The 25,710-nt window shown below is 42.7% G+C and overlaps 1 protein-coding gene across 6 annotated transcripts in view; it reads left to right on the forward strand.

Moving 5' to 3' along the window:
* LOC104668646 (supervillin) overlaps nt 1–25,710 on the forward strand; it is a 286,257-nt gene that overhangs the window by 173,606 nt on the left and 86,941 nt on the right. For all 6 annotated transcript variants that reach the window (XM_030941487.1, XM_030941488.1, XM_030941491.1 and 3 more), the window contains 4 exons: nt 10,365–10,456; nt 18,975–19,032; nt 19,149–19,300; nt 22,819–23,485. In XM_030941487.1, coding sequence (XP_030797347.1) covers nt 19,025–19,032; nt 19,149–19,300; nt 22,819–23,485 — 827 coding nt within the window. In that variant the 5' untranslated portion in view covers nt 10,365–10,456; nt 18,975–19,024. The remainder of the gene's footprint in view (nt 1–10,364; nt 10,457–18,974; nt 19,033–19,148; nt 19,301–22,818; nt 23,486–25,710) is intronic.

Below are 25,710 nucleotides of genomic sequence, written 5' to 3' on the forward strand. Positions count from 1 at the left end.
CTATGAGTGAGAACATGCGGTGTTTGGTTTTCTGTTCTTGTGATAGTTTGCTAAGAATGATGGTTTCCAGCTGCATCCATGTCCCTACAAAGGACGCAAACTCATCCTTTTTTATGGCTGCATAGTATTCCATGGCGTATATGTGCCACATTTTCTTAATCCAGTCTGTCACAGATGGACATTTGGGTTGATTCCAAGTCTTTGCTATTGTGAATAGTGCTGCAATAAACATACGTGTGCATGTGTCTTTGTAGTAGACTAATTTATAATCCTTTGGGTATATACCCAGTAGTGGGATGGCTGGGTCATATGGTACATCTAGTTCTAGATCCTTGAGGAATTGCCATACTGTTTTCCATAATGGTTGAACTAGTTTACAATCCCACCAACAGTGTAAAAGTGTTCCTATTTCTCCACATCCTTTCCAACACCTATTGTTTCCTGATTTTTTAATGATTGCCGTTCTAACTGTTGTGAGATGGTATCTCATTGTGGTTTTGATTTGCATTTCTCTGATGGCAAGTGATGATGAGCATTTTTTCATGTGTCTGTTGGCTGTATGAATGTCTTCTTTTGAGAAATGTCTGTTCATATCCTTTCCCCACTTTTTGATGGGGTTGTTTGTTTTTTTCTTGTATATTTGTTTGAGTTCTTTGTAGATTCTGGATATTAGCCCTTTGTCAGATGAGTAGATTGCAAAAATTTTCTCCCATTCTGTAGGTTGCCTGTTCACTCTGATGGTAGTTTCTTTTGCTGTGCAGAAGCTCTTTAGTTTAATTAGATCCCATTTGTCAATTTTGGCTTTTGCTGCCGTTGCTTTTGGTGTTTTAGACATGAAGTCCTTGCCCATGCCTATGTCCTGAATGGTACTACCTAGATTTTCTTCTAGGGTTTTTATGGTATTAGGTCTAACATTTAAGTCTCTAATCCATCTTGAATTAATCTTCGTATAAGGAGTAAGGAAAGGATCCAGTTTCAGCTTTCTACTTATGGCTAGCCAATTTTCCCAGCACCATTTATTAAATAGGGAATCCTTTCCCCATTTCTTGTTTCTCTCAGGTTTGTCAAAGATCAGATGGCTGTAGATGTGTGGTATTATTTCTGAGGACTCTGTTGTGTTCCATTGGTCTATATCTCTGTTTTGGTACCAGTACCATGCTGTTTTGGTTACTGTAGCCTTGTAGTATAGTTTGAAGTCAGGTAGCGTGACGCCTCCAGCTTTGTCCTTTTGACTTAGGATTGTCTTGGCAATGCGGGCTCTTTTTTGGTTCCATATGAACTTTAAAGCCGTTTTTTCCAATTCTGTGAAGAAACTCATTGGTAGCTTGATGGGGATGGCATTGAATCTATAAATAACCTTGGGCAGTATGTCCATTTTCACAATATTGATTCTTCCTATCCATGAGCATGGTATGTTCTTCCATTTGTTTGTGTCCTCTTTTTTTTCTCTGAGCAGTGGTTTGTAGTTCTCCTTGAAGAGGTCCTTTACATCCCTTGTAAGTTGGATTCCTAGGTATTTGATTCTCTTTGAAGCAATTGTGAATGGAAGTTCATTCCTGATTTGGCTCTCTGCTTGTCTGTTACTGGTGTATAAGAATGCTTGTGATTTTTGCACATTAATTTTGTATCCTGAGACTTTGCTGAAGTTGCTTATCAGCTTAAGGAGATTTTGGGCTGAGACGATGGGGTTTTCTAAATATACAATCATGTCATCTGCAAACAGGGACAATTTAACTTCTTCTTTTCCTAACTGGATACCCTTTATTTCTTTCTGTTGCCTGATTGCCCTCGCCAGAACTTCCAACACTATGTTGAATAGGAGTGGTGAGAGAGGGCATCCCTGTCTTGTGCCAGTTTTCAAAGGGAATTTTTCCAGTTTTTGCCCATTCAGTATGATATTGGCTGTGGGTGTGTCATAAATAGCTCTTATTATTTTGAGGTACGTTCCATCAATACCGAATTTATTGAGCGTTTTTAGCATGAAGAGCTGTTGAATTTTGTCAAAAGCCTTTTCTGCATCTATTGAGATAATCATGTGGTTCTTGTCTTTGGTTCTGTTTATATGCTGGATTACGTTTATTGATTTGCGAATGTTGAACCAGCCTTGCATCCCAGAGATGAAGCCCACTTGATCATGGTGGATAAGCTTTTTGATGTGCTGCTGAATCCAGTTTGTCAGTATTTTATTGAGGATTTTTGCATCGATGTTCATCAGGGATATTGGTCTAAAATTCTCTTTTTTTGTTGTGTCTCTGTCAGGCTTTGGTATCAGGATGATGTTGGCCTCATAAACTGAGTTAGGGAGGATTCCCTCTTTTCTATTGATTGAAATAGTTTCAGAAGGAATGGTACCAGCTCCTCCTTGTACCTCTGGTAGAATTCAGCTGTGAATCCATCTGGTCCTGGACTTTTTTTGGTGGGTAGGCTATTAATTGTTGCCTCAATTTCAGAGCCTGCTATTGGTCTATTCAGGGATTCAACTTCTTCCTGGTTTAGCCTTGGGAGAGTGTAAGTGTCCAGGAAATTATCCATTTCTTCTAGATTTTCTAGTTTATTTGCGTAGAGGTGTTTATAGTATTCTCTGATGGTAGTTTGTATTTCTGTGGGGTCAGTGGTGATATCCCCTTTATCATTTTTTATTGCATCTATTTGATTCCTCTCTCTTTTCTTCTTTATTAGCCTTGCTAGCGGTCTGTCAATTTTGTTGATCTTTTCAAAAAACCAACTCCTGGATTCATTGATTTTTTGGAGGGTTTTTTGTGTCTCTATCTCCTTCAGTTCTGCTCTGATCTTAGTTATTTCTTGCCTTCTGCCAGCTTTTGAATGTGTTTGCTCTTGCCTCTCTAGTTCTTTTAATTGTGATGTCAGAGTGTCAATTTTAGATCTTTCCTGCTTTCTCTTGTGGGCAGTTAGTGCTATAAATTTCCCTCTACACACTGCTTTAAATGTGTCCCAGAGATTCTGGTATGTTGTATCTTTGTTCTCATTGGTTTCAAAGAACATCTTTATTTCTGCTTTCATTTCGTTATGTACCCAGTAGTCATTCAGGAGCAGGTTGTTCAGTTTCCATGTAGTTGAGCGGTTTTGATTGAGTTTCTTAGTCCTGAGTTCTAGTTTTATTGCACTGTGGTCTGAGAGAGAGTTTGTTATAATTTCTGTTCTTTTACATTTGCTGAGGAGTGCTTTACTTCCAATTATGTGGTCAATTTTGGAATAAGTGCGATGTGGTGCTGAGAAGAATGTATATTCTGTTGATTTGGGGTGGAGAGTTCTATAGATGTCTATTAGGTCCGCTTGGTGCAGAGATGAGTTCAATTCCTGGATATCCTTGTTAACTTTCTGTCTGGTTGATCTGTCTAATGTTGACAGTGGAGTGTTGAAGTCTCCCATTATTATTGTATGGGAGTCTAAGTCCCTTTGTAAGTCTCTAAGGACTTGCTTTATGAATCTGGGTGCTCCTGTATTGGGTGCATATATATTTAGGATAGTTAGCTCTTCCTGTTGAATTGATCCCTTTACCATTATGTAATGGCCTTCTTTGTCTCTTTTGATCTTTGATGGTTTAAAGTCTGTTTTATCAGAGACTAGGATTGCAACCCCTGCTTTTTTTTGTTCTCCATTTGCTTGGTAGATCTTCCTCCATCCCTTTATTTTGAGCCTATGTATGTCTCTGCATGTGAGATGGGTCGCCTGAATACAGCAGACTGATGGGTCTTGACTCTTTATCCAGTTTGCCAGTCTGTGTCTTTTAATTGGAGCATTTAGTCCATTTACATTTAAGGTTAATATTGTTATGTGTGAACTTGATCCTGCCATTATGGTATTAACTGGTTATTTTGCTTGTTAGTTGATGCAGTTTCTTCCTAGCCTCGATGGTCTTTACATTTTGGCATGTTTTTGCAATGGCTGGTACCGGTTGTTCCTTTCCATGTTTAGGGCTTCCTTCAGGGTCTCTTGTAAGGCAGGCCTGGTGGTGACAAAATCTCTAAGCATTTGCTTATCTGTAAAGGATTTTATTTCTCCTTCACTTATGAAACTTAGTTTGGCTGGATATGAAATTCTGGGTTGAAAATTCTTTTCTTTAAGAACGTTGAATATTGGCCCCCACTCTCTTCTGGCTTGTAGAGTTTCTGCCGAGAGATCTGCTGTTAGTCTGATGGGCTTCCCTTTGTGGGTAACCCGACCTTTCTCTCTGGCTGCCCTTAAGATTTTTTCCTTCATTTCAACTTTGGTGAATCTAGCAATTATGTGTCTTGGAGTTGCTCTTCTGGAGGAGTATCTTTGTGGCGTTCTCTGTATTTCCTGAATTTGAATGTTGGCCTGCCCTACTAGGTTGGGGAAGTTCTCCTGGATGATATCCTGAAGAGTGTTTTCCAACTTGGTTCCATTTTCCCCCTCACTTTCAGGCACCCCAATCAGACGTAGATTTGGTCTTTTTACATAATCCCATACTTCTTGCAGGCTTTGTTCATTTCTTTTTCTTCTTTTTTCTTTTGGTTTCTCTTCTCACTTCATTTCATTCATTTGATCCTCAATCGCTGATACTCTTCCTTCCAGTTGATCGAGTCGGTTACTGAAGCTTGTGCATTTGTCACGTATTTCTCGTGTCATGGTTTTCATCTCTGTCATTTCGTTTATGACCTTCTCTGCATTAATTAGTCTAGCTGTCAATTCTTCCACTCTTTTTTCAAGATTTTTAGTTTCTTTGCGCTGGGTACGTAATTCCTCCTTTAGCTCTGAGAAGTTTGATGGACTGAAGCCTTCTTCTCTCATCTCGTCAAAGTCATTCTCTGACCAGCTTTGATCCATTGCTGGCGATGGGCTGCGCTCCTTTGCAGGGGGAGATGTGCTCTTATTTTTTGAATTTCCAGCTTTTCTACCCTGCTTTTTCCCCATCTTTGTGGTTTTATCTGTCTCTGGTCTTTGATGATGGTGGCGTACTGATGGGGTTTTGGTATAGGTGTCCTTCCTGTTTGATAGTTTTCCTTCTGACAGTCAGGACCCTCAGCTATAGGTCTGTTGGAGATTGCTTGAGGTCCACTCCAGACCCTGTTTGCCTGGGTATCAGCAGCGGAGGTTGCCGAAGATAGAATATTGCTGAACAGCGAGTGTACCTGTCTGATTCTTACTTTGGAAGCTTCCTCTCAGGGGTGTACTCCACCCTGTGAGGTGTGGGGTGTCAGACTGCCCCTAGTGGGGGATGTCTCCCAGTTAGGCTACTCAGGGGTCAGGGACCCACTTGAGCAGGCAGTCTGTCCGTTCTCAGATCTCAACCTCCGTGTTGGGAGATCCACTGCTCTCTTCAAAGCTGTCAGACAGAGTCGTTCACGTCTGCACAGGCCTCTGCTGCTTCCCCTGTTTTTTTTTTTAGCTGTGCCCTGTCCCCAGAGGTGGAGTCTACAGAGACAGGTAGGTTTCCTTGAGCTGCTGTGAGCTCCACCCAGTTCGAGCTTCCCAGTGGCTTTGTTTACCTACTTAAGCCTCAGCAATGGCAGGCGCCCCTCCCCCAGCCTTGCTGCTGCCTTGCGGTTAGATCGCTGCAGACCGCTGTGTTAGCAATGAGGGAGGCTCCGTGGGCGTGGGACCCTCCCGGCCAGGTGTGGGATATATTCTCCTGGTGTGCCTGTTTGCTTAAAGCGCAGTATTGGGGTGGGAGTTACCCGATTTTCCAGGTGTTGTGTGTCTCAGTTCCCCTGGCTAGGAAAAGGGATTCCCTTCCCCCTTGCGCTTCCCAGGTGAGGCGATGCCTCGCCATGCTTCAGCTCTCGCTGGTCGGGCTTCAGCAGCTGACCAGCACCGATTGTCAGGCACTCCCCAGTGAGATGACCCCAGTACATCAGTTGAAAATGCAGAAATCACCGGTCTTCTGTGTCGCTCACGCTGGGAGTTGGAGACTCTTAGAGATGGGGTTTCACTGTGTTAGCCAGGGTGATCTCGATCTCCTGACCTCATGATCCACCCGCCTAGGCCTCCCAAAGTGCTGGGATTACAGGCATGAGTCACTGCTCCTGACCCCGGCTTGGTTTCTAATATGTCCCTCGTAGGTTGATTTAACTGTCATGGAGCTAGTAAGTGATTAAGGAAACAAGAGACAGGAAGGCATTCCTTATTCAAGGATAGGAAAAGCATGCAATATGAAAGTCACACACGTCAGTGGACAGAGACTCAAAGAGACACAGCTATTCTCAAATCATGGGTGTTATGTCATGTATACCTAGTAAAATGACAGCCTATGTGCTATGGTGCTAAGTGTAAAATGGCCTGGAGGTACAAGATCCTGCTTCCTTAAAAGAAATCTAGTCAACCAGACACCAGCTAAAAGAGATGAAAATATGAGCTAATGGGGCTTCGTCTCCCGTATCTTATAATTTAAACTTCAGTAGGGGAATGAACAGATTGTGGAGGATACTTACACTGTGTGGGTGCTGCACAGTCCTTGTAATGGTAGCATTTCCACATTGTGAAAAATAGAGATGATAACAGCGGAGTATCCTGCTCTCCCTTTAATAAAATTCCCCCTGTTGCTACCGGTAGGCATTTAAGTAGGTTAATGGGACACATTTAAAAGAAAAATTGTCACGGAAGCAGGGGGCATTCTCTTCTTAGAAGCAGAGGAAGGGGGGTGGTGGCACAAACAATCAGTCCTAAAGAATGAGCGCTGTTTCAGGGGAGACAGAGAGTTGGATAAAAATCCAAAAGGTGTTTCTCACTGTTAGAAAGTTAAAATCAAAATACAGAAAATGAAGTGGATAGCACTAACTTTAGTATCTATGGAGAGATGCCTCCCTACTGAAACATAGGCTCTTACTTTTGGTTGAGCTCTAGTGAGACACCAAGGCTTGCAGAGGTTGCCCCTGCAGGCACCCCTTTGTCCCTGGGCGGGTGACTGAGGAGGAAGGGCGGGATTCAGCATCTGAGAGCTCCATGCTTTTGGGGTCACCGGTCCATGTGTGTTAGTAATGGGCCCTACCAGTCTCCCTGCTCTGGAGCCTCTGGGTCAGAAGAAGCAGAGAGGAGAGGAGAGTCCGGACCCTCACAGGTGCTTGTGTTTCATCAGCATTAGATGAGCCAGAAACGTGCTCACCGATGAACCGTCCTGAATTTTACAACCGCGTCTTACCTGTGTTTTGACTGATGATCGGTGCCCTCGGGTAGAGAAAATTCAGGGAAGAAACATGATTTTTTTTAAAGAGAGAAACTTGATTTCACATGTTGATTTGAGGGGTCTTGCATCAGTCACAGCTTGTGGCACCCCTTGAGCCAGAGCCACACTGTCCAGCCCAGTCTGCCTGCTCCTGCTCCTCCTGCCTGCTCATCTGCTTTCTCAGAACCCCCAGTCATTTAGCGGGACCAGGGGAGAGAGGCAGGGGAGAGAGGCAGCAGAGACAGGACCAGAGGGTGATGACAGCCGTGTGGACTCAGTAATAAATGTTTATCTGGAAGCTGCAGATTCTAAAATTGATACTTTACAAACACTTGCAATTACACCAGTTTTTCACACATGTATGCAAGGTGAGCGAAGGTGCTAAGGGATGATGTGTTCCAAATTATGTCCTGTCCAAAGATGAAAGAAGGAAAGAAAGGAAGAAAGGAAAGGAGGGAGGGTGAGACGGAAGGGAGGGAGGAGGGGCTTATGACTGATGTTATTGACTGTATGCTCTTATAGTTATTCTCAATGTTTGTAATGATTTTACCCCTGGCCGTCACATCAACGTTGCATGAAAGGTACACAAAAAATACTTCAGGGTGAATTATAGTATTCATTTGAAGTGTTTTGTAGTAGTCGTTCATTCATTCAACATATTTTAATTTTTTAAAAATAATTTTTAATTCAATCATTTAATTTTTTAACAGACAGGGTCTCACTCTGTCTCCCAGGCTGGAGTGCAGTGAAATGATCATAGCTCACTGCAACCTCAAACTCCTAGGCTCATTGGATCCTGCCACCTCAGCCTCCTGAGTAGCTGGGACTACAGGCTTATGCCACTGTGCCTGGCTAATTTTCCTATTTCTTTTTTTTTAAGAGATGGGATCTTGCTATGTTGACCACGCTGGTCTCAAACTCCTGGATTCAAACAATCTTCCTGCCTCAGCCCCCACAAAGTGCTGGGGTTAATGAGGTGTGTAATATACTTTGGGTTCTGGTCGGGATAGGCAGTGGGTCCAGGTGCTCTGCCCTGAGGACATGACCAGTCAACTGAGGCCCAGATGAGGAGCGAGAGAAAGCCACAGGACGGCAGGAGGCTGGTGGGGAGAGAGCTCAGGCGGAGGAAACAGCATGTCGAGTGAACCACATCAAGAAGCATCAGAGACTTTCCTCTTAGAGCTTGGGTTTTCTTTGGTTTCTGACCTGCCATCAAAAGGCTGCACTTCACATGGTGCTGGCACTATTTGTAGCATGTTTGGAGAAAATAAGTGCCTGTGGAGCCAGGGAGTGTTCGGTGATGACTCGTAAAGCTCACTCTGTAAATTCAGCGGAGTATTTAACTCAGGGACACTTTCTTGTTTTTCATTAGTGGTTCCATTGAGCTTTCTGAGAAACAGAAAGAAAGAGGAAAATAAAGACATACAGATGTTTATTTTTGAAAATAAGATATAGCATTTGTACCCCAAGTCAGTGCCCAACAAGCTAAATATTTCAGGGATTACATTATTTCACTTTAATGTAGAATTTTTTTTTCCCTGAAAATATTTTAGTTTCCCAAAGAAAGTATAGAACTTTGTCAAGATGCTTAAATTAGCAATTAAATAATCAGTTAAAATAGCATGCCATTCCTTAAATCGAGTACATTTCTGCCATTATTTAATTTTTTGAGGTTTCTGCATTGAAAGGAGTAGTTACTGCCTTACAATTCAGTGTTTAGAAGTCAGTGCTAATTCCAAGTTTCTGACTAGGCAGGTGTCCTAGGCTCTTCCAGCCAATCTGGAGTGTGGCTTATGAAGCCTAATTATTCTCTAGACTTTTCATTAAATAATGTGAACACACTTACCTGTGGAATATAAGCTTTGCTACATTACATACGGAAAGACGAAGATTTCAGACAGGCTTGGTTCTAGGAGCACGGGATGGTGGCCATGCTTTGGACTGTGTGGAAGTTCTTTCCCCGTAGTTTACACAGCGGGTAGAGGTTGTTCAGCTGTCCCACAGCGGCTTCCTCGGTCTCTTCCTTGGCCTCTATAGAAATGTACCCGTACAGTGGAAGGTCAGCTTCACAGTGAGTCTTTTTCAAGCCCATCTTTTACCCCTCTGGAGGTCACACTGACCTTGTGGAACCGCAGTTCTCTGTTTCCACAGTTTTGTTTTCTTCCTTCGAGGCAGCAGCACCCTCTACCCTGCCTGCTCCGGGCACATCAAAGACGATGGAGTTGTGTACACAGTAGTCTTGGGGTGACTGTGGCTGGTATTAAACTAGGAGACAGATTTGAATCTCATCTCCTCTTCTTGTCAAATATGAGTCTTTGGGCAAATCACGTAACAATTTCCGGATCTGTAAACTGAGGATGGTACTAGTTCCAGTGTTGTGCTGCAGCCTGACGTGCGTGCGTCTCTCCCGACTTTGAGTTCAGTGAGTCCTGTGGGAGCCTGAGATCCGCCATGTTAGGAGTGTTGACACCACCAGTCAATACTACAAGGCAGGTGCTTTTTGCAAGGCCAGGTGGAGGGCCTGGGTGGGCGGGGCAAGAGGTCAGGGCCCTTTGTACCTTTATCAGCACCCTGCTGAGTAGTTCATACCTCACAGGGTCTTGGGGAGATAATTAAGGAGATACCATGTGCTTAACATGGGGGGAAAGTCCACAGTAAGGGCTCACTTCCTTTATTATAATTCTCCTCTTTCATTTCCTCTTTTATTCCAACACGAGTCTTCATGAGGCTTTCCAAACTTTTGACCATGGTTTGATGCCTTGGTTGTTTGAAGGCATCTGTTACTTTAATGTAATTTTAACACTAGAGGACAGCGTGTAGATCACCTAGACAAGTTACTGATTTTCTGAAGAAGAAATTGTAGCACAGAGAGGTTGAGTAATTAATACAAGCTTGCACAGCTATTCTTAAGTCAAGAAGAAGTGGTCAGTCTGAGTTAAAGAACACGACTCCCAGTTCAGCAATGTCTTCACACACCACACCACACCACCCACCAATCCTGCTGTAATTACTTAGTTGCACAAAAAATCACAATATTTACAGAAATATAAATAAGTGAAAAAAGTTACCAATTTACTCCCCAATATAAAATGTTTTACCTGCGATCTATGTATACATATTTAATGATGTGTAACAATATCATAATTTTTATGTTCTGCATTTTTTCACTTATATATCTTTATTTAAACGGACTTAACTTTATTAATGGAGTAATTTTTAGCTTTCAGAAGGAGTTCTCACTCGAAGATAAAGAACAGCTCGCTAACCACAAAAGAGGAATTGATGCTAAGCTTTTAGCTGCACTTCCTAAAGGTAAGGCTGTTCCTAAGTGATCAACCATGTCTAGGTAGATGCCTATTGTGTTGTCTGAATTTCCTTGAGCAGAACTCTCTCCCTAACCTCCAGCTTACAGTCTCCTTTGCGGCCCTTCCTGCCTCCTCGAAGAATTAGCTTCAATTCCCTGCCGTCTCCATGCATTTTTAATCCTCAACTTTCTACTCTTTCTTGCCCTTTAATTTTAGGCATCCTCAGGTTTTCTTTTTCTTTTTTTTTTTTTTTTGAGACAAGAGTCTGGCTGTCTCCCAGGCTGGAGTGCAGTGGCGCGATCTCGGCTCACTGCAAGCTCCGCCTCCCGGGTTCATGCCATTCTCCTGCCTCAGCCTCCCGAGTAGCTGGGATTGCAGGCGCCCGCCACCTCGCCCGGCTAAGTTTTGTATTTTTAGTAGAGACGGGGTTTCACCGTGTTAGCCAGGATGGTCTCCATCTCCTGACCTCGTCATTCGCCCGTCTCGGCCTCCCAAAGTGCTGGGATTACATGCGTGAGACACCGTGCCCAGCCTTCAGGTTTTCACCAGAGGTTGGGTGTGACGGTGAGACTGGAAATATAAAATCGACTTTCCCTCATCTCTCCTTTCCCTTTAACCTGCTCCAAGGGTAGTGAGTTCTGGCCATAGCCCCATTTCTTCTCTGTCCACCCACTCCTGCTGCCTCTGGAGGCTGCCCCAGGCCTCTTGATGCTTCCCAGCTTTAGGGATTTTTTTTTTTTTTTTTTTTTTTTTTTTGAGACCAAGTCTTGCTCTGTTGCCCAGGCTGGAGTGCAGTAGCACAATCTTGGCTCACTGCAAGCTCCGCCTCCCAAGTTCAAGTGATTCTACTCCTTCAGCCTCCCGAGTAACTGGGACTACAGGTGCCCACCACCGCGCCCGGCTAATTTTTTGTATTTTTTTGGGCGGAGGGTGGGACAGAGTCTCACTCTGTCTCCCAGGCTGCAGTGCAGTGGCACGATCTCGGCTCACTGCAAGCTCCGCCTCCCGGGCTCACACCATTCTCCTGCCTCAGCCTCCCGTGTAGCTGGGACTACAGGCAACCGCCACCACGCCCAGCTAATTTTTTGTATTTTTAGTAGAGACGGGGTTTCACCGTGTTAGCCAGGATGGACTCGATCTCCTGACCTCGTGATCCACCCGCCTCGGTCTCCCAAAGTGCTGGGATTACAGGCATGAGCCACCGCGCCTGGCCAGGGCTTTTGCATTTAACATCTCGTAGCTTCCCTGCTGGGCTGCGAACAGCAGGTTCAGACTATATCATGACCATCTTTCTTCTTCCCCAGGAAGGCACTCACACATGTTTGGTGAATTACTGTTTCCACTGGTCAAGGCGCACATGCAGTAAAATGTCTGCACCACTATAAACCAATTCCCCCTAGTTTTTCCTATGAAATGATGGAAACATCGCCTGGTCTTTGTAACTGTAACACCAGCACAGGGAACGATCATTGGTCCAGGCTCACTTCATCCTGACTGAGCTGTGGAGACCTTCCAGGGGAAGAAACAGATTTGATGGAAGGGCAGATTTTTTTCTACTCTGAAAGAAAAAGCAAAAATCATGCCCCAAAGAAATTAGACCAAACAACGTATTCTTTTAATAGAAAGTAAATCCAGTAAGAAAGGCCCGCTGCCGAATTGGAATACATCTGAGGAATGGAACGGATGATTGGCCAAGACATAGTCTGATGAGGGTGGATGTCTGAAAGACTCCGGGGATTTGGCCTGGTGAAGAAAACCCAGACAGGGACATGTGGCAATTCTCAAGAACTGACAACACTGTCAGCTGGAATATAGGTTTATTCTATGTTGCTCCAGAGGCCAAAAGTAAGAATAATGTATAGAATTACAAGAAGGCAGATGAAATTTCGTTTCAAAAAGAAAATTAATCGTTCATGCTACCTGGAAATGAGGTGGTCCACACTGTGCTCGCATCAGAGTTTTCAAGGCAAGTCAGTGGCCTCGTGTCCAGGTAGGACGGGTGCAGATAGGGCATAGAACGGCTGTCAAATGGAATGACTCTGCCAGTGTTTAGGACTCTCTGTGAAAGACAAAAAAAACCAGTTTCATCTGAGCCAAACTAAAGTGCTTAAAACCTATGCAGATGATCAAAACAAAGTATAAGAATGAGCAAATCGATATTAGCATTAGCTGAGAAGAGTTGATTAGGCAAAGTTCTACATAGCAGAGGTTGTTCCCACCAGTCAGAAGGGTCCCTCTTTCCCCTTCTCTATCCCAGTTCTTTCATTTGATGCATAATACCACAGACAATATTATGAGCAGAAAAATCAAAAGCAGTATGAAATGTTAGGTTCCTTAAGGTTCAACAAATGGTAACTTCATCTGTAATAAACTTTTAGAACACCTAAGCTTATTAGCCAGTTGTATTAAAAATTTTCTCATAAATGATTATAAAAAATAATGTTTACAAATCAAAGATGATGATTTCGTGTATTCACCAGATTGATGTTTCTAAAGTAACATGGTCTCTTAAATCCTTAAAACATGCTTTAAAAGTGCCAGTGCACCCGCCGGGCAAGGCGGCTCACATCTGTAATCCCAGCACTTTGGGAGGCCGAGGCGGGCGGATCATGAGGTCAGGAGATCGAGACCATCCCGGCTAACATGGTGAATCCCCATCTCTACTAAAAATACAAAAAATTAGCTGGGCAAGAAGTCCCAGCTACTTGGGAGGCTGAGGCAGGAGAATCGCTTGAAACCTGGAGGCGGAGATGGCAGTGAGCCAAGATCACGCCACTGCACTCCAGCCAGGGCAACAGAGCGAGACTGTCTCAAAAAAAAAAAAAAGTGCCAGTGCCCCATGTCCCCTGAATTTCACCTAAATTCTCTACAGTCTTATTTCATATATCTTTGCTTTTTATGAGAAAAAATAGGAAGATTTGGAAAGACCAGCAATTTCGTTGTTTCTCTGATTTAACAAATGTATTAATTATTTTATGTGTCAGCTCTTAGCAATATTATGTTAAAAAGGGATTTGGTTATAATTTTATTTGAATGACATCAAGTTTTATGTGTGATAATTTTATAGAAGTCTCTTTCTGTTCATTTCCTGTGAAACTGGGCATTACAGTGGTTGTTACTTTTTCTCTACAGGTCTTCCTCTAAGTGTGTATCACAAACAAGTCATCAAGGGATTAAAAATCTTTACCTATGTAACTTTTATAATATTAAAAAAAAGATTTTTTGTTTAGGAATTATGAAGTGGACCAAACATATTACTCCACTTTCTTTAGCAGCTTTATTAAGATACAGCACACGTACCATGCAATCCTATCATTTGAAGTATGCCATTCGTTCGGTTTTAGCAATTCACAGAGTTCTGCCTCCATCGGCACAGCGAGTTTTAGAACATTTTCGTGTCTCCGAAAAGAAACGCTACACCCTTTAGCCGTCACCCCTCCCCCTTATTCCTCTAGTTTGTAATTGCTTGGTTTATGAGCTGCTTGTCTTTATATTAGTGGCTGCCATCCAAGAGTAAAAGTTAAAGGGCTTTACTCCTGTGGGAAGTAAGATCAGAATATTCCAGATCTGGCCTGGGCTCTTGGGCTGTCGGGTGAAGGAGGAGAGAAGTGTTCTTGGCAGTACCCCTGCCACTTATATTTCTTTGGAAGGTTCTACTGTGCTCAAGTTTGGAGAACTGAACTCAACAATGTCTTAACCAGAAACCGTCTGTTTCTTAGAGCTAAGGGAATAAACTATGGTTCCCAAGAAAAGCACCCTGCGGACCAAATTGTCCAGAATATTGGTGTTATATAGTCTTATTGCAAAGCATAGTAGGTGGTTGTAAATAACTTTATGAAGTATTATAGCTCTGCTGTCAAATTTCCTTAAATCGCCTTACTTGAAAACTAACCTCCAGATCCCCTCAGAAATAACTAAAGAAATAGACTCATAGAGTCCTTATTGCCACAGTAGCACCACTCCGAATTACTCAAAGAAGAGTAACAGACCAAGAAACAGGTAAAACAAGGGACAGGCGGATATGTTTAGAAGCCCTAATGTATTTGAAAGCAAAGTAGATGTCTTATTATAATGGAAATTAGACCATCGATGCTTATTTATATCTGGATTACATAATAACTACTATTACTAAACATGAACCATATATGAATTATAATTATGACACAGCATATAATCAATTGAATTATAGCTGGTGAACCACTTTAAAGAGCATTCTTATTCTTTTTTGTTAAGAAATGCACACTGAAGAATTTAGAGATAAAGGGGCCTTATGCTGCAATTGACTCAGATGGTTCAGAAAAAATATTATGTATGTATGTACACAGACATATATGCACATATAAATACACTTAAGAGAGAGAAAAAAAGAATAAAAATAATCCCAATGTAGTAAAATGTTAACATATTATGAAGGATATCTCTTATATTTTCTGTACATCTGATATTACAAAAAATTTTTTTGAAGTTTTAAAAGAACAGAAACCTTCAAGATTATCAATCAGAAGGTAACTTTGGTAGAACTGTAGGTAGGCTTTATAAATAAAACAACAGAGTTACAACACAGATTTCCACAGCAATGGTGACTTTCATGCATGATGTTTTTAGTATTGGCTTTATGCTAATAATAGTACAAAAACATGTTTTATATTATTAATAATAATATGAAATAATATAAAATATGGTTTATATAATAATATAACACATATAAACCATATTTTATATATATATATATATATTTTTTTTTCAAGGCAGAATCATGCTCTGTCACTCAGGCTGGAGTGCAGTGGCATAATCTTGACTCACTGCAACCTCCGTCTCCCAGGTTCAAGCAATTCTCCTGCCTCAGCCTCCCGAGTAGCATTACAGACACATGCTACCAGGCCTAGCTAATTTTTGTAAATTTAGTAGAGACAGGGTTTCATCATGTTAGCCAGGCTAGTCTCAAACACCTGACCTCAAGTGATCCACCCATCTCAGCTTCCTAAAGTGCTGGGATTACAGGCACGATCCACCATGCCTGGCTATTATTATTAATAATAATATAAACCAGATATGTAATATAATACACATTAATTACACACTAATTATATTACATGTTAGTATAGATTTGGGGAAAGGAGGCAAAACTCAAAATGTCTCTCTGTTGCGTCTTTTTGTCTTGTACCTCATTTCTTATAATCCCGTTTCTGTAGGAATGAGGCATATCTTGGTAATTAAAAATACATTTGCTAGAAAGAATAGACTAAGAGGTCATCATTTGTTTGCTGGAGAGACTTTTTTATTTTCCTTTAAAAATTCACTATAGATTTCCACTAAGAATTAATAAGCTCACCAATACATTTAAAGGACAATTTAATTTATGAGCTCATTTAATTCCTCAGTGAATGATCAGAGAGGACCCTAAGGTGTCCCTTCAAGTACCCACTATGTTGATGGATTCTGGCTTCCAGGAGCAATAGGCTTGGCATAGCTTTGCGTTGAATCTGGGCTTGACTGAAAAGAGTTCAGTGCTGGGCTAGTGGCGTCTGTGCTGTGTAACCTAGGGCCTGGGTGTCTAAGGCACAGGCTGTGTATTTGAAATTCTAATACCGGGGGATCAGTGATTCTCAATGGTTCTCAATCTAGGGCAGTCCCTAAGGGGCTTTAGAAATATATGAGGATATTTTTGTGTTGCAGCAACTGGGGGTGATTTAGCATCACTAGGAGAACCTGAGACATTCAACATCATGTGGTACAGCGCTCACAGCAAGGCCACTTCCCACTCAGAAGCTGTTAGTGCTCCCATAGTGATCTGGGAGCTCTCCAGAGCCAGCCTCCTGAGCCCACGACCCTGATGAGGTCCATCTGTGTGTCTGCTAGATCCTGTCCTGAGAATGTCTCGTCTTTTATGCCCAGAAGTGGATGGCTATCATAGGGCAGTGTTCACTGGAAGGGCAGTGGGAAAGTCTACCTTTCCTGTGGACGGGAGGCTTGCACAGTCTCCCAACTAGATCTTTCCTTCTGGAATACGGGAAGTCGAGAATTGCAGGAAGCAACATGTTGCTTTGCTTTTCCATGCACTGTTGTAATCTTTTTTTAAAGTGCCTTTAGTTGCATTTCTATAGAAAAATTGTTAAATTAATTAAAATTTGGATGAAATGAAAGTTATTTTCAACAGTCTCTAATTAGAACCAAGAAAAGTCTATCTTAACTTTTTCCAGTGGAAGTTACATGATACTCTGTATATTAACGGTTTTGATGACTTACCCAGTTGAAATAATGTGGGGTGAGAAAAGGGACATTTTAGGCCAGGTGCGGTGGCTCACGCCTGCAATCCCAGCACTTTGGGAGGCTGAGGCGGGCAGATCCCTTGAGCCTAGGAGTTCAAGACCATCCTGGATGACATAGTGAAACTCCATCTCCACAAAAAGCAACCAAAAGCTAGCCAGGTGTGGTGGCACGTGCCTGTAATCTCACCTACTCGCGAGGCTGAGTTGGGAGGATCACTTGAGTCTGGGAAGTTGAGGCTACAGTGAGTTGAGATCGTGCCTCTATACTCCAGCCTGGGTGACAGAATGAGACCCTGTCTCAAAAAGAAAGGGACAGGGGAGAAAAGAAAAGAAAGGGAAGGAGAAGGGAGGGGAGGGGAGGGGATGTGATTATGCTACTCAGGACCCTAATAATATTTTCTGTTTCTCAGTTGGGGTTTGAGGCATGGGTTCAAGTCATACCTTTTAGGCGCCCTTGGAATTTGGTTTCGTTAGCTCCTTGAGTGGTCTTTTGAAAAACAGGGCTCCACTCTCCTCTTTGGGGTTTAAATAATTAAATAAAACCCTTTGGTTTTTGTCATCCTTGAAAATACTTTGAAAATATGTCCTATCAGCCATTAAAGTTTTATCACCATAATCTCACTAGGGCTAATTTGTTGACAGGGAGCTGTTATTATTGACCAAGCCTCCTCTCCCAAGGCCGCATGGCAGGGTGCCCCATTCTCATTATACCCCTGTCTTCTAAAGGGGAACATAATTAGAATGAGGACTTCTCTGCCTCCAGCTATGCTGATTCCTGGGGAGGCCAACTGGGAGACCTTTTGAAGTCAGAGGGAGAGAGGTTTTGTTTCTACGAAGCCAACTACCCTAACAAAAGCCAATTCAACTGAAGTTTTAAGGTGGCTATCACTTAAAAATAAATGAAGAAAAACAAGGCTTCTATCCCTGAACCCAAAGGGCAATATAAAACTTTGTGTGTGTATGCGTGCATGTGTGTGTGTAGTTTTGAATCATTACTAAAAATTACCACTTAGAGAAAAGAAAAAGGAAATTGAAGCAGTCGAAAACCAAATTCCTTTGAGTTTCTCCTGTGACTCAGCCTTTCAAAACTTCTCATTGGCCCTGGCCCCGGGCTGTCCAGCCACCCCTCTCTCTTTCTCCCACCCCATTCTGAGTCCTTCATAGGAGTTACTCAGATGTGCCCTTATTAATTTAAGCTATTGAGGAGGAGGCAAAAAGAGAGACCTTTATTCTCCATGAACTTTGGCCATTTCTCCAAAGAAACAGTTGTCTATCATCTCAGTAATATGCTGGTAGTCAGTGTCATGTGAGAACCTCCCAACCTCAGCACAGCGTTTGTTCTGTTTCTCCAATGCTGCCAGAAACATTGGGGTCATTACCTTGCCCATGATCCACCTAAATTATAGCAAGGAAACCACTGTTAACATTTCCTTCCAGCAAAAGCCTGTGCAGGGAGGCGGAGGACCTGTGTTCATCTAAACTGTAGCTAATTGAAGCGGCCACCTGAGGCACTGTGGGAAACAATCAGATAGTTACAGCCACTGACAGATTCCATGAGAGGGAGGAGGAGGAGCGGCTCTGAGTTCATGCTTGTAGCTTGCCGATGGCCCTGTGGGTTCACACTCCTAGTCTGCACTTCTGTAAATGATTTCCATAATAGAAGCTTAGAATACTTTGTTAAATCAAACAAAAGTTAGAAACAGTTATTGAGATTTCTGCCTAAAATACCTTCCTAGAGAGACCTTGCTCGTCAGGTCTCCCTGGATTCCCCTAGATGAAATATAACCTTCTCCTTTACCCTGTATTTTACTTCTTAGCCAATCTATATATGTGACATTTACATGAGTCACATAGCTAGGTGTTGCAATGTATATACAACAAAGCATTCTATTTAAATTATTTTAATGTATGTAATTTTAAATATATTATGTATTTATTTTATATTAAACAGTATGTTCAGCGAGCATGACTTCACTTTGCCTTGATAACTCAGTCATTTTTATGAGCATCAGATATTCAACTTGACCTTAGAAGAGAATGATGCATCCTAGTGTGTGTGTGTGTGTTCATTTGGCATCTGCCTCCCCTACTAGGAAACAGTCTCCAAGAAAGCAGGAACTTGGTCAGTTTTGCATATCACTGTTACATAGGAACCAAGAACTGAAATTTGCAGTTCAATAAAGATGTTGCATGAGTGAGTAAAATGAGCGCATGGCTACTAATACTGTATTTTGTTCTTTTTTGGTTTTCTTCTAGTTGCAGAATTAAGACAAATCTTTGAACCAAAGAAAAAGGAATTCTTAGAAATGAAAAGGTAAGATCTTTATAGTGGGAATTAGGAAATAGAAGAGAGCTTGGCAAAGCAGTGTTCTGCTTTCCTTTAGACTCGATCGCTGTTGCTCACTCTGCCTCTTGTGGTGTATCTCACAGAAAAGAAAGAATTGCCAGGCGCCTGGAAGGGATTGAAAATGACACCCAGCCCATCCTCTTGCAGAGCTGCACAGGGTTGGTGACTCACCGCCTGCTGGAGGAAGACACCCCTCGATACATGCGAGCCAGCGACCCTGCCAGCCCCCACATCGGTGAGCGTGGAGCTGGGTGGCCCATTTTCCAGCAGGCTGCCTGGCTGGTTATACGTCGCCTTTTCTACCCAGTGGTATCAGAACATGAGATATTCCACAGAAGTGAATTGTGTGGATATAACTTTTTTAACACAAGATTTCACTCTGTCACACAGGCTGGAATGTAGGAGTATGATCATAGCTCGCTGCAGCCTTGACTCCTGGGCTCAAGCTCAAGAGTTCTCCCGCCTCAGCCTCCTAAGTTGCTGGGACTACAGGCTTGCACCACCACACCTGGCTAATTTTTTTTAAAAACATTTTTGTAGAGACAGAGTCTCACTATGTTGCCCAGGCTGGTCTCTAACTTCTGGCTTTCAGTGATCCTCCCACCTTGGCCTTCCAAAGTGCTGAAAATACAAGCATGAGCCAGTAGACTTGGCCTACTTTTTTGTTAAGTGTATTTGTTTTTTGTTTATTTTTAGTTTTAGTTTTTTTAGAGACAGAATGCAGTGACCTGATGAAAGCTCACTGAAGCGTCAACCTCCCAGTCTCAAGTGATCCTCCCGCCTCAGCCTCCTGAGTAGCTAGGACTACCAGCATGTGTCACTATGCCTGGCTATTAAGTATATTTGCTAAAAACAGTGACAGTAAAAACAGCATGTAATCTCTGCCCCGCCTCACGGATATGGCCTTCTAGTGTCACAGCAGTGTGAAATGATTCCTCTCGGCACATTATTGGGTCACTGAGGGCCAGTCATTCCTCCTCCCTAGACTGGGGCCCTCAACCCTCAAAGGCAGTAACTGTGTCTTTCTGCACCCTCAGGGCCCAGCATAGGATCCGTGCTCTGAGACAGGGGCCTCTCAAGGTTCCGACCCAGCACAGGGAGCAGCTGCTCTCAGCAGGGAGCATTAGAGGCAAAGCTGCACCTTGAATGAGTATGGTTCTTACTCTGAAGATACAAGAAAACTTTCTATTTAAGTTATTTTAATGTAGGTAATTTTAACTACGTTGTATATTTATTTCATATTAAACAGTATGTTGAGGGCACATGATTCCCTAATCACTCAGTCATTGTTGTCATCAAATATTCAACTTGACCTTAGGAGAGGAGGATATACACAGGGCTGTTCTTCCCACCACAGTCCCTGGCTCTGAGGCGCTGTGCTGCTGTTTTTTATTTTTTTATTTTATTGTATTTTATTTTTGGAGATGGAGTCTCGCTCTTGTCGCCCAAGCTGGAGTGCAATGGTGCGATCTTGGCTCACTGCAGCCTCCACCTGCCAGGTTTAAGCGATTCTCTTGCCTCAGCCTCCGGAGTAGTTGGGATTACAGGTGCCCGCCACCTTACTGGGCTAATTTTTTTGTATTTTTAGTAGAGATGAGGTTTCACCATCTTGGTGAGGCTGGTCTCGAACTCCTGACCTCAGGTGATCCCCCTGCCTCAGCCACCCAAAGTGTTGTGATTACAGGCGTGAGCCACCAAGCCCGGCCATGCTGCTGCTTTTTATAGCCGGTGTTTTCTAGTTTCTTGCTCAGAGAGAGCTGTTGATCTCATTTTATGATGTTATCAGTTTGCTTGTCTCTACAGTTTCCAATTACCTGTGGCCAGAAAGCTAGAAAACTAAGATATTTTAAAATCACGTGCAATTATTAAAAAAAAAAAAAAAAAAAAAGGCTGGGCCTGGTGGCTCACACCAGTAATTCCAGCACTTTGGGAGGCTGAGGCAGGAGAATAGCTTGAGCTCAGGAGTGCAAGATTAGCCTGGACAACACCGCCAGACTCCACCTCTTAAAAAGTAATTACACGCATGAAATGTCAATACACGGATCAGAGTCTCAAAATTTATAGCCAGAAATAAACCTCAGTGTATATGAAATGGTAATCTGTGTAGTATATGATAGTTTAAGCTTCACATAGTAGTGAGAAAAGGAAGAATTAATAAAATCATAATAAAAAAATGGGTTCGCCAGAGGGTGGGAAGAGGAATATCCCTCTTCTCACTTCATACCAAACTCTGAAATTAGTTCCAGTTACTCGCCTGTTTAATTTAAAGAAAATAATGGAAAAGATACATGTATATTTAATTTAGGTGGAATGAAAAAGACCATATGGGAAGGGTTAAGGTAATAATGGGGTGCCTGTTAGATAGACTCTTAGGACCCTTAAATGATGTCTTCAAAATAGATTTCCAAATATGGGAAATTTTTGTTTGTCTGTTTGTGACAGAGTCTCACTTTTCTGCCCAGGCTGGAGGGCAGTGGCGTGATCTCGGCACACTGCAACAACCTCCGCCTCCCTGGTTCAAGCGATTCTCCTGCCTCAGCCTCCTGAGTAGCTGGGATTACAAGCCCACACAACCGCGCCTGGCTAATTTTTACATTTTTAGAAGAGACAGGGTTCCACCATGTTGATCAGGCTGGTCTTGAACTCCTGACCTCGTGATCTGCCTGCTTCATGATCCGCCTGCCTCAGCCTCCCAAAGTGCTAGGATTACAGGTGTGAGCCAGCTGGGAAAACATTTTTATAGAATGTGCCAAGCCAGGAAATTATTTTTATAGAACATTAATAACACTAAATATTTTATAAAGAAAAAATTCTATGAAAAACTAGAAGGAACATATAAAAATGTTATTAGTTTGTAGGGTGACTGACTGGTAGGTTTTTTGTGTTTTTTTTTGAGACAAGGTCTTGCTCTCTTGCTCAGGTTAGAGTTCAGTGGCACGATTGATCATAGCTTACTGCAGCCTTAAACTCCTGGGCTCAAGCTATCTGCCCACCTCAGCCTCCTGAGTAGCTGGCACCATGGACATGTGCCATCATGCCCAGCTAATTTTTAAAATAATTTTTGTAGAGGCAGGGTCTCACTATGTTACCCAGGCTGGTCTTGAACTCCTGGCCTCCAGCCACCCTCCCATCTCAGTTTCCCAAAGCGCTGGGATTACAGGTGTGAGCCACTATGCCAGGCCCATATTAGATATTTCCTACATCAGGCATGTGTGTTATAATTGGGAAAAAAACACTTATGTATAAAAGAAAAGCCTGGTGAATAATGATATGGGCCATATAGTTATGATTACTCTCAGATCCCGGGAAACCAGCATCCATCACTTGTCTAATGGCAGCAGCTCAGTTGTCTGGTGTCTTTCCCAGAGGACTCTGAACTCATCCTATGGCCTCCCACGTGAAATACTAAACTCCACCAAAAAGGGTAAATCAGTAAGGGGAAATAAGCACTGAACAAGCACTGAACTGAGGCGCTCTCGGGAGTGAAGGGGCTGAGCTTAAGTTAAAGCCACACGTTACGGGGCTTGCAGAACATGCACATTCACAGCCTTTGTAGATTTCACTGCGGATCTCAGACTTCTTCAGCAGTCCAGGTAAATAATCACTTCAGGCGAACACACCTCAGTGAGAAACTGGTCCTTCACAGCATGGGCACCCAGGTGTGTGCTGTGTGCAGTAGAGAGTGTCACTCTATGTGTAAATACGTGTCTTTGCTTGAAATCTGCACCTCTCATCCATGTGACCTTCTTGTAGGCCGATCAAATGAAGAGGAGGAAACTTCTGATTCTCCTCTAGAAAAGCAGACTCGATCCAAATACTGCACAGAAACCTCTGGCGTCCACGGTGACTCACCCTATGGTTCGGGTACCATGGACACCCACAGTCTGGAGTCCAAAGCCGAAAGAATTGCAAGGTACAAAGCAGAAAGAAGGCGACAGCTGGCAGAGAAATACGGGCTGACCCTGGATCCCGAGGCAGACTCTGAGTATTTATCCCGCTATACCAAGTCCAGGAAGGAGCCTGATGCTGTCGAAAAACGAGGAGGAAAAAGTGACAAACAGGAAGAGTCAAGCAGAGATGCGAGTTCTCCGTACCCCAGGACCGAGACGATGGGGCTCAGGACCTGTGCAGGTGAATCCAAGGACTATGCTCTCCATGGGGGTGATGGTGCTTCCGATCCGGAGGTGCTGCTGAACGTAGAAAACCAAAGACGAGGTCAAGAGCTGAGTGCCACCCGGCAGGCCCATGACCTGTCCCCAGCAGCAGAGAGTTCTTCAACCTTCTCTTTGTCTGGGCGAGACTCCTCCTTCACTGAAGTGTCACAGTCCCCAAAGCACGTGCACAGCTCCTCCCTGCAGCAGGCGGCCTCCCGGAGCCCCTCCTTCGGTGACCCACAGCTATCCCCTGAGGCCCGACCCAGGTAAGCATCCAGCCCACGCTAACCACCCTGAAGGCAGGAGAATACCTTCTTTTTGCCTCTCTGTGTGATAGGGTTTGGGTATTCTTAGCATCTTGTGGAGGTCGAGGCTCATTGGAGAAATATCATGGTATATGATTTTTTTTTTTTTCTGAAGACAGGGTCCCACTCTGTTGCCCAGGCTAGAGGGCAGTAACACGATCACAGCTTGCGTAGCCTTGAACTCCTGGGCTCAAACAATCCTCCTGCCTCAGCCTCACAAGTAGCTGGAATCACAGGCACATGCCCCCATGCCCGGCTAATTTTTACATTTTTTTTTTTTTTTTTTTGGAGACAGGGTCTTGCTGTGTTGCCCAGGCTGACCACAAGAGATTCTCCTGTTCGACCTCCCAATGTGCTGGGATTACCGGCACTGGGAGGTCAAACAGGAGAGTCTCTTGTTTCACTAAAATGGACACGACACCGTACCCGCCCTAAGATTCTTACATTTTGGCCATGTCAAAACAAATTCTACCAAAGCTGGAAGCCTCGTGTTCTTTCTGTTTGTGTGTTTCTTATGTTCTTTTTTTTAAAAAAAAAAACTGAACAGGTATCATGGGGACACTTTCATGGACTCCTTACTTCAGGACCCTCTTGCTGGATGTCTCACCTCCCTTTCATAGTTTGTCTTTTCGTGGCTTTTCTGTAATCATATCAGAGACTGATGATTGTTGGTGATTGCTTCTGTTGCTGTGGTTAGAATCACAGAGCAGAAGAAGCACCACTAACCAGTGGAAGCATCTCAGCGCAGGGCACAGAAGGATCACTGCAATATACACGGAACAGAACTAGACTGCCTAGTTCTGTAAGTATATCACATACTAGGACACAGGTATGTGTGAGAACCGTGCATTATAAAGATCAACTATTAGAAAAACCACTGTGTAAAAGGATCCACTCAAGATAAGAGCAGCTCCCATTTGGAGAAATTGAAAAAGATATGAAATCAGAAAGTCAAATGACAGAAGAGAATATACGTTTACTTCCAAATTTAAATTTTAAAACTGTGATGACCATATTAAAAATGCAATTTACTTAACTGTCCTGCTTAAAGGTTTGGGATAATTGTCTAGGTGGATCTTAACTGTATTTTTCAGTTCAAACAAGCAATAACTTCCCAGGCGAATTGAGAAGGGATGAGAACCTAAGGTCAGGGAGATTCACTCTGAAAGAAAAAGACTCATATGTGAGAAACACCCTTATTTGTTTCCCACTGGGACAGAGGGGTGCACACCTGGTCATCTCTAAGTGGCAGGAACAAATGTGAAGCAGACCCTTGTAGTACTGAAATGTATTAACCCAAAGACCTGTCATTGCATAATGAAGCATCCAGACTGAAATATTTAGAGAGATCAGCTTCCAACAGAATTAAATACTATAGATCCCAAGGATCCATTCTGAACACGCTTGTTCAGCCTTTCGCTTTAACTACTGGAAATGTAGGGACTATGAGTTACTGTCTCATATTTTGAAAAGAAGGATTTTGTTTGAGAATTTGCATTTCATCATAGAAACCGTGTTCTTGGTTTAGTTGCTCTCTACCAAAGGAAGTTCTTCCTGTGTTTTGCAAGTAGGACAAAGAACCTAACAGACTCCAATTTTAAAAGAATATTAGAGATATATCATTACACTGGTTTAAAAGAAATGAGGAATCTAATTTCAGATTGCCACATGATGACAGCTGTTGAAGTCGTTATCACGGTATGTGAGTTAGTCACCTAGATCAGGTATGACAGATTCTCAGTAAGATTTTAAATCAGTTGTAATAGTAATTAAGACTTTGTTGAGCATCCCAGGTAAAAGGACAGGATACTTCATATTTCGTATGAGTTAAAATCTTAATATTAAAAAATGTGTATAACTTGTCTTAAAACCTAGAAAAAAGCATTGTCGACGTATTTAGGCCTGTAACAAAATAAAGCGACTTCTTTATAGGTTATTTTGAAGATGCATATTACCTAGAAGTTTTCATAAGCCAAGCCTTAGCTTCACAGCACTTTACTTTCATGAAAAAAACTTAAAAGAATTAAGAAATTGTAAGGACTTCTAGAAGAGGCGCATACCTTCTTTTCTAAGCCATTTAAGGTATACGATTCTATGATTCATAGGCAAAGAAACCCAAATTAGTTTATGTATTTATTAGGAAAATACCTGGGACGTCTTTACATAAAGAGGGATGGAAAATGTGT

Source organism: Rhinopithecus roxellana, chromosome 11 (genome assembly GCF_007565055.1).
Source record: "Rhinopithecus roxellana isolate Shanxi Qingling chromosome 11, ASM756505v1, whole genome shotgun sequence".
In the NCBI taxonomy this organism is placed as follows: Eukaryota; Metazoa; Chordata; class Mammalia; order Primates; family Cercopithecidae; genus Rhinopithecus; species Rhinopithecus roxellana.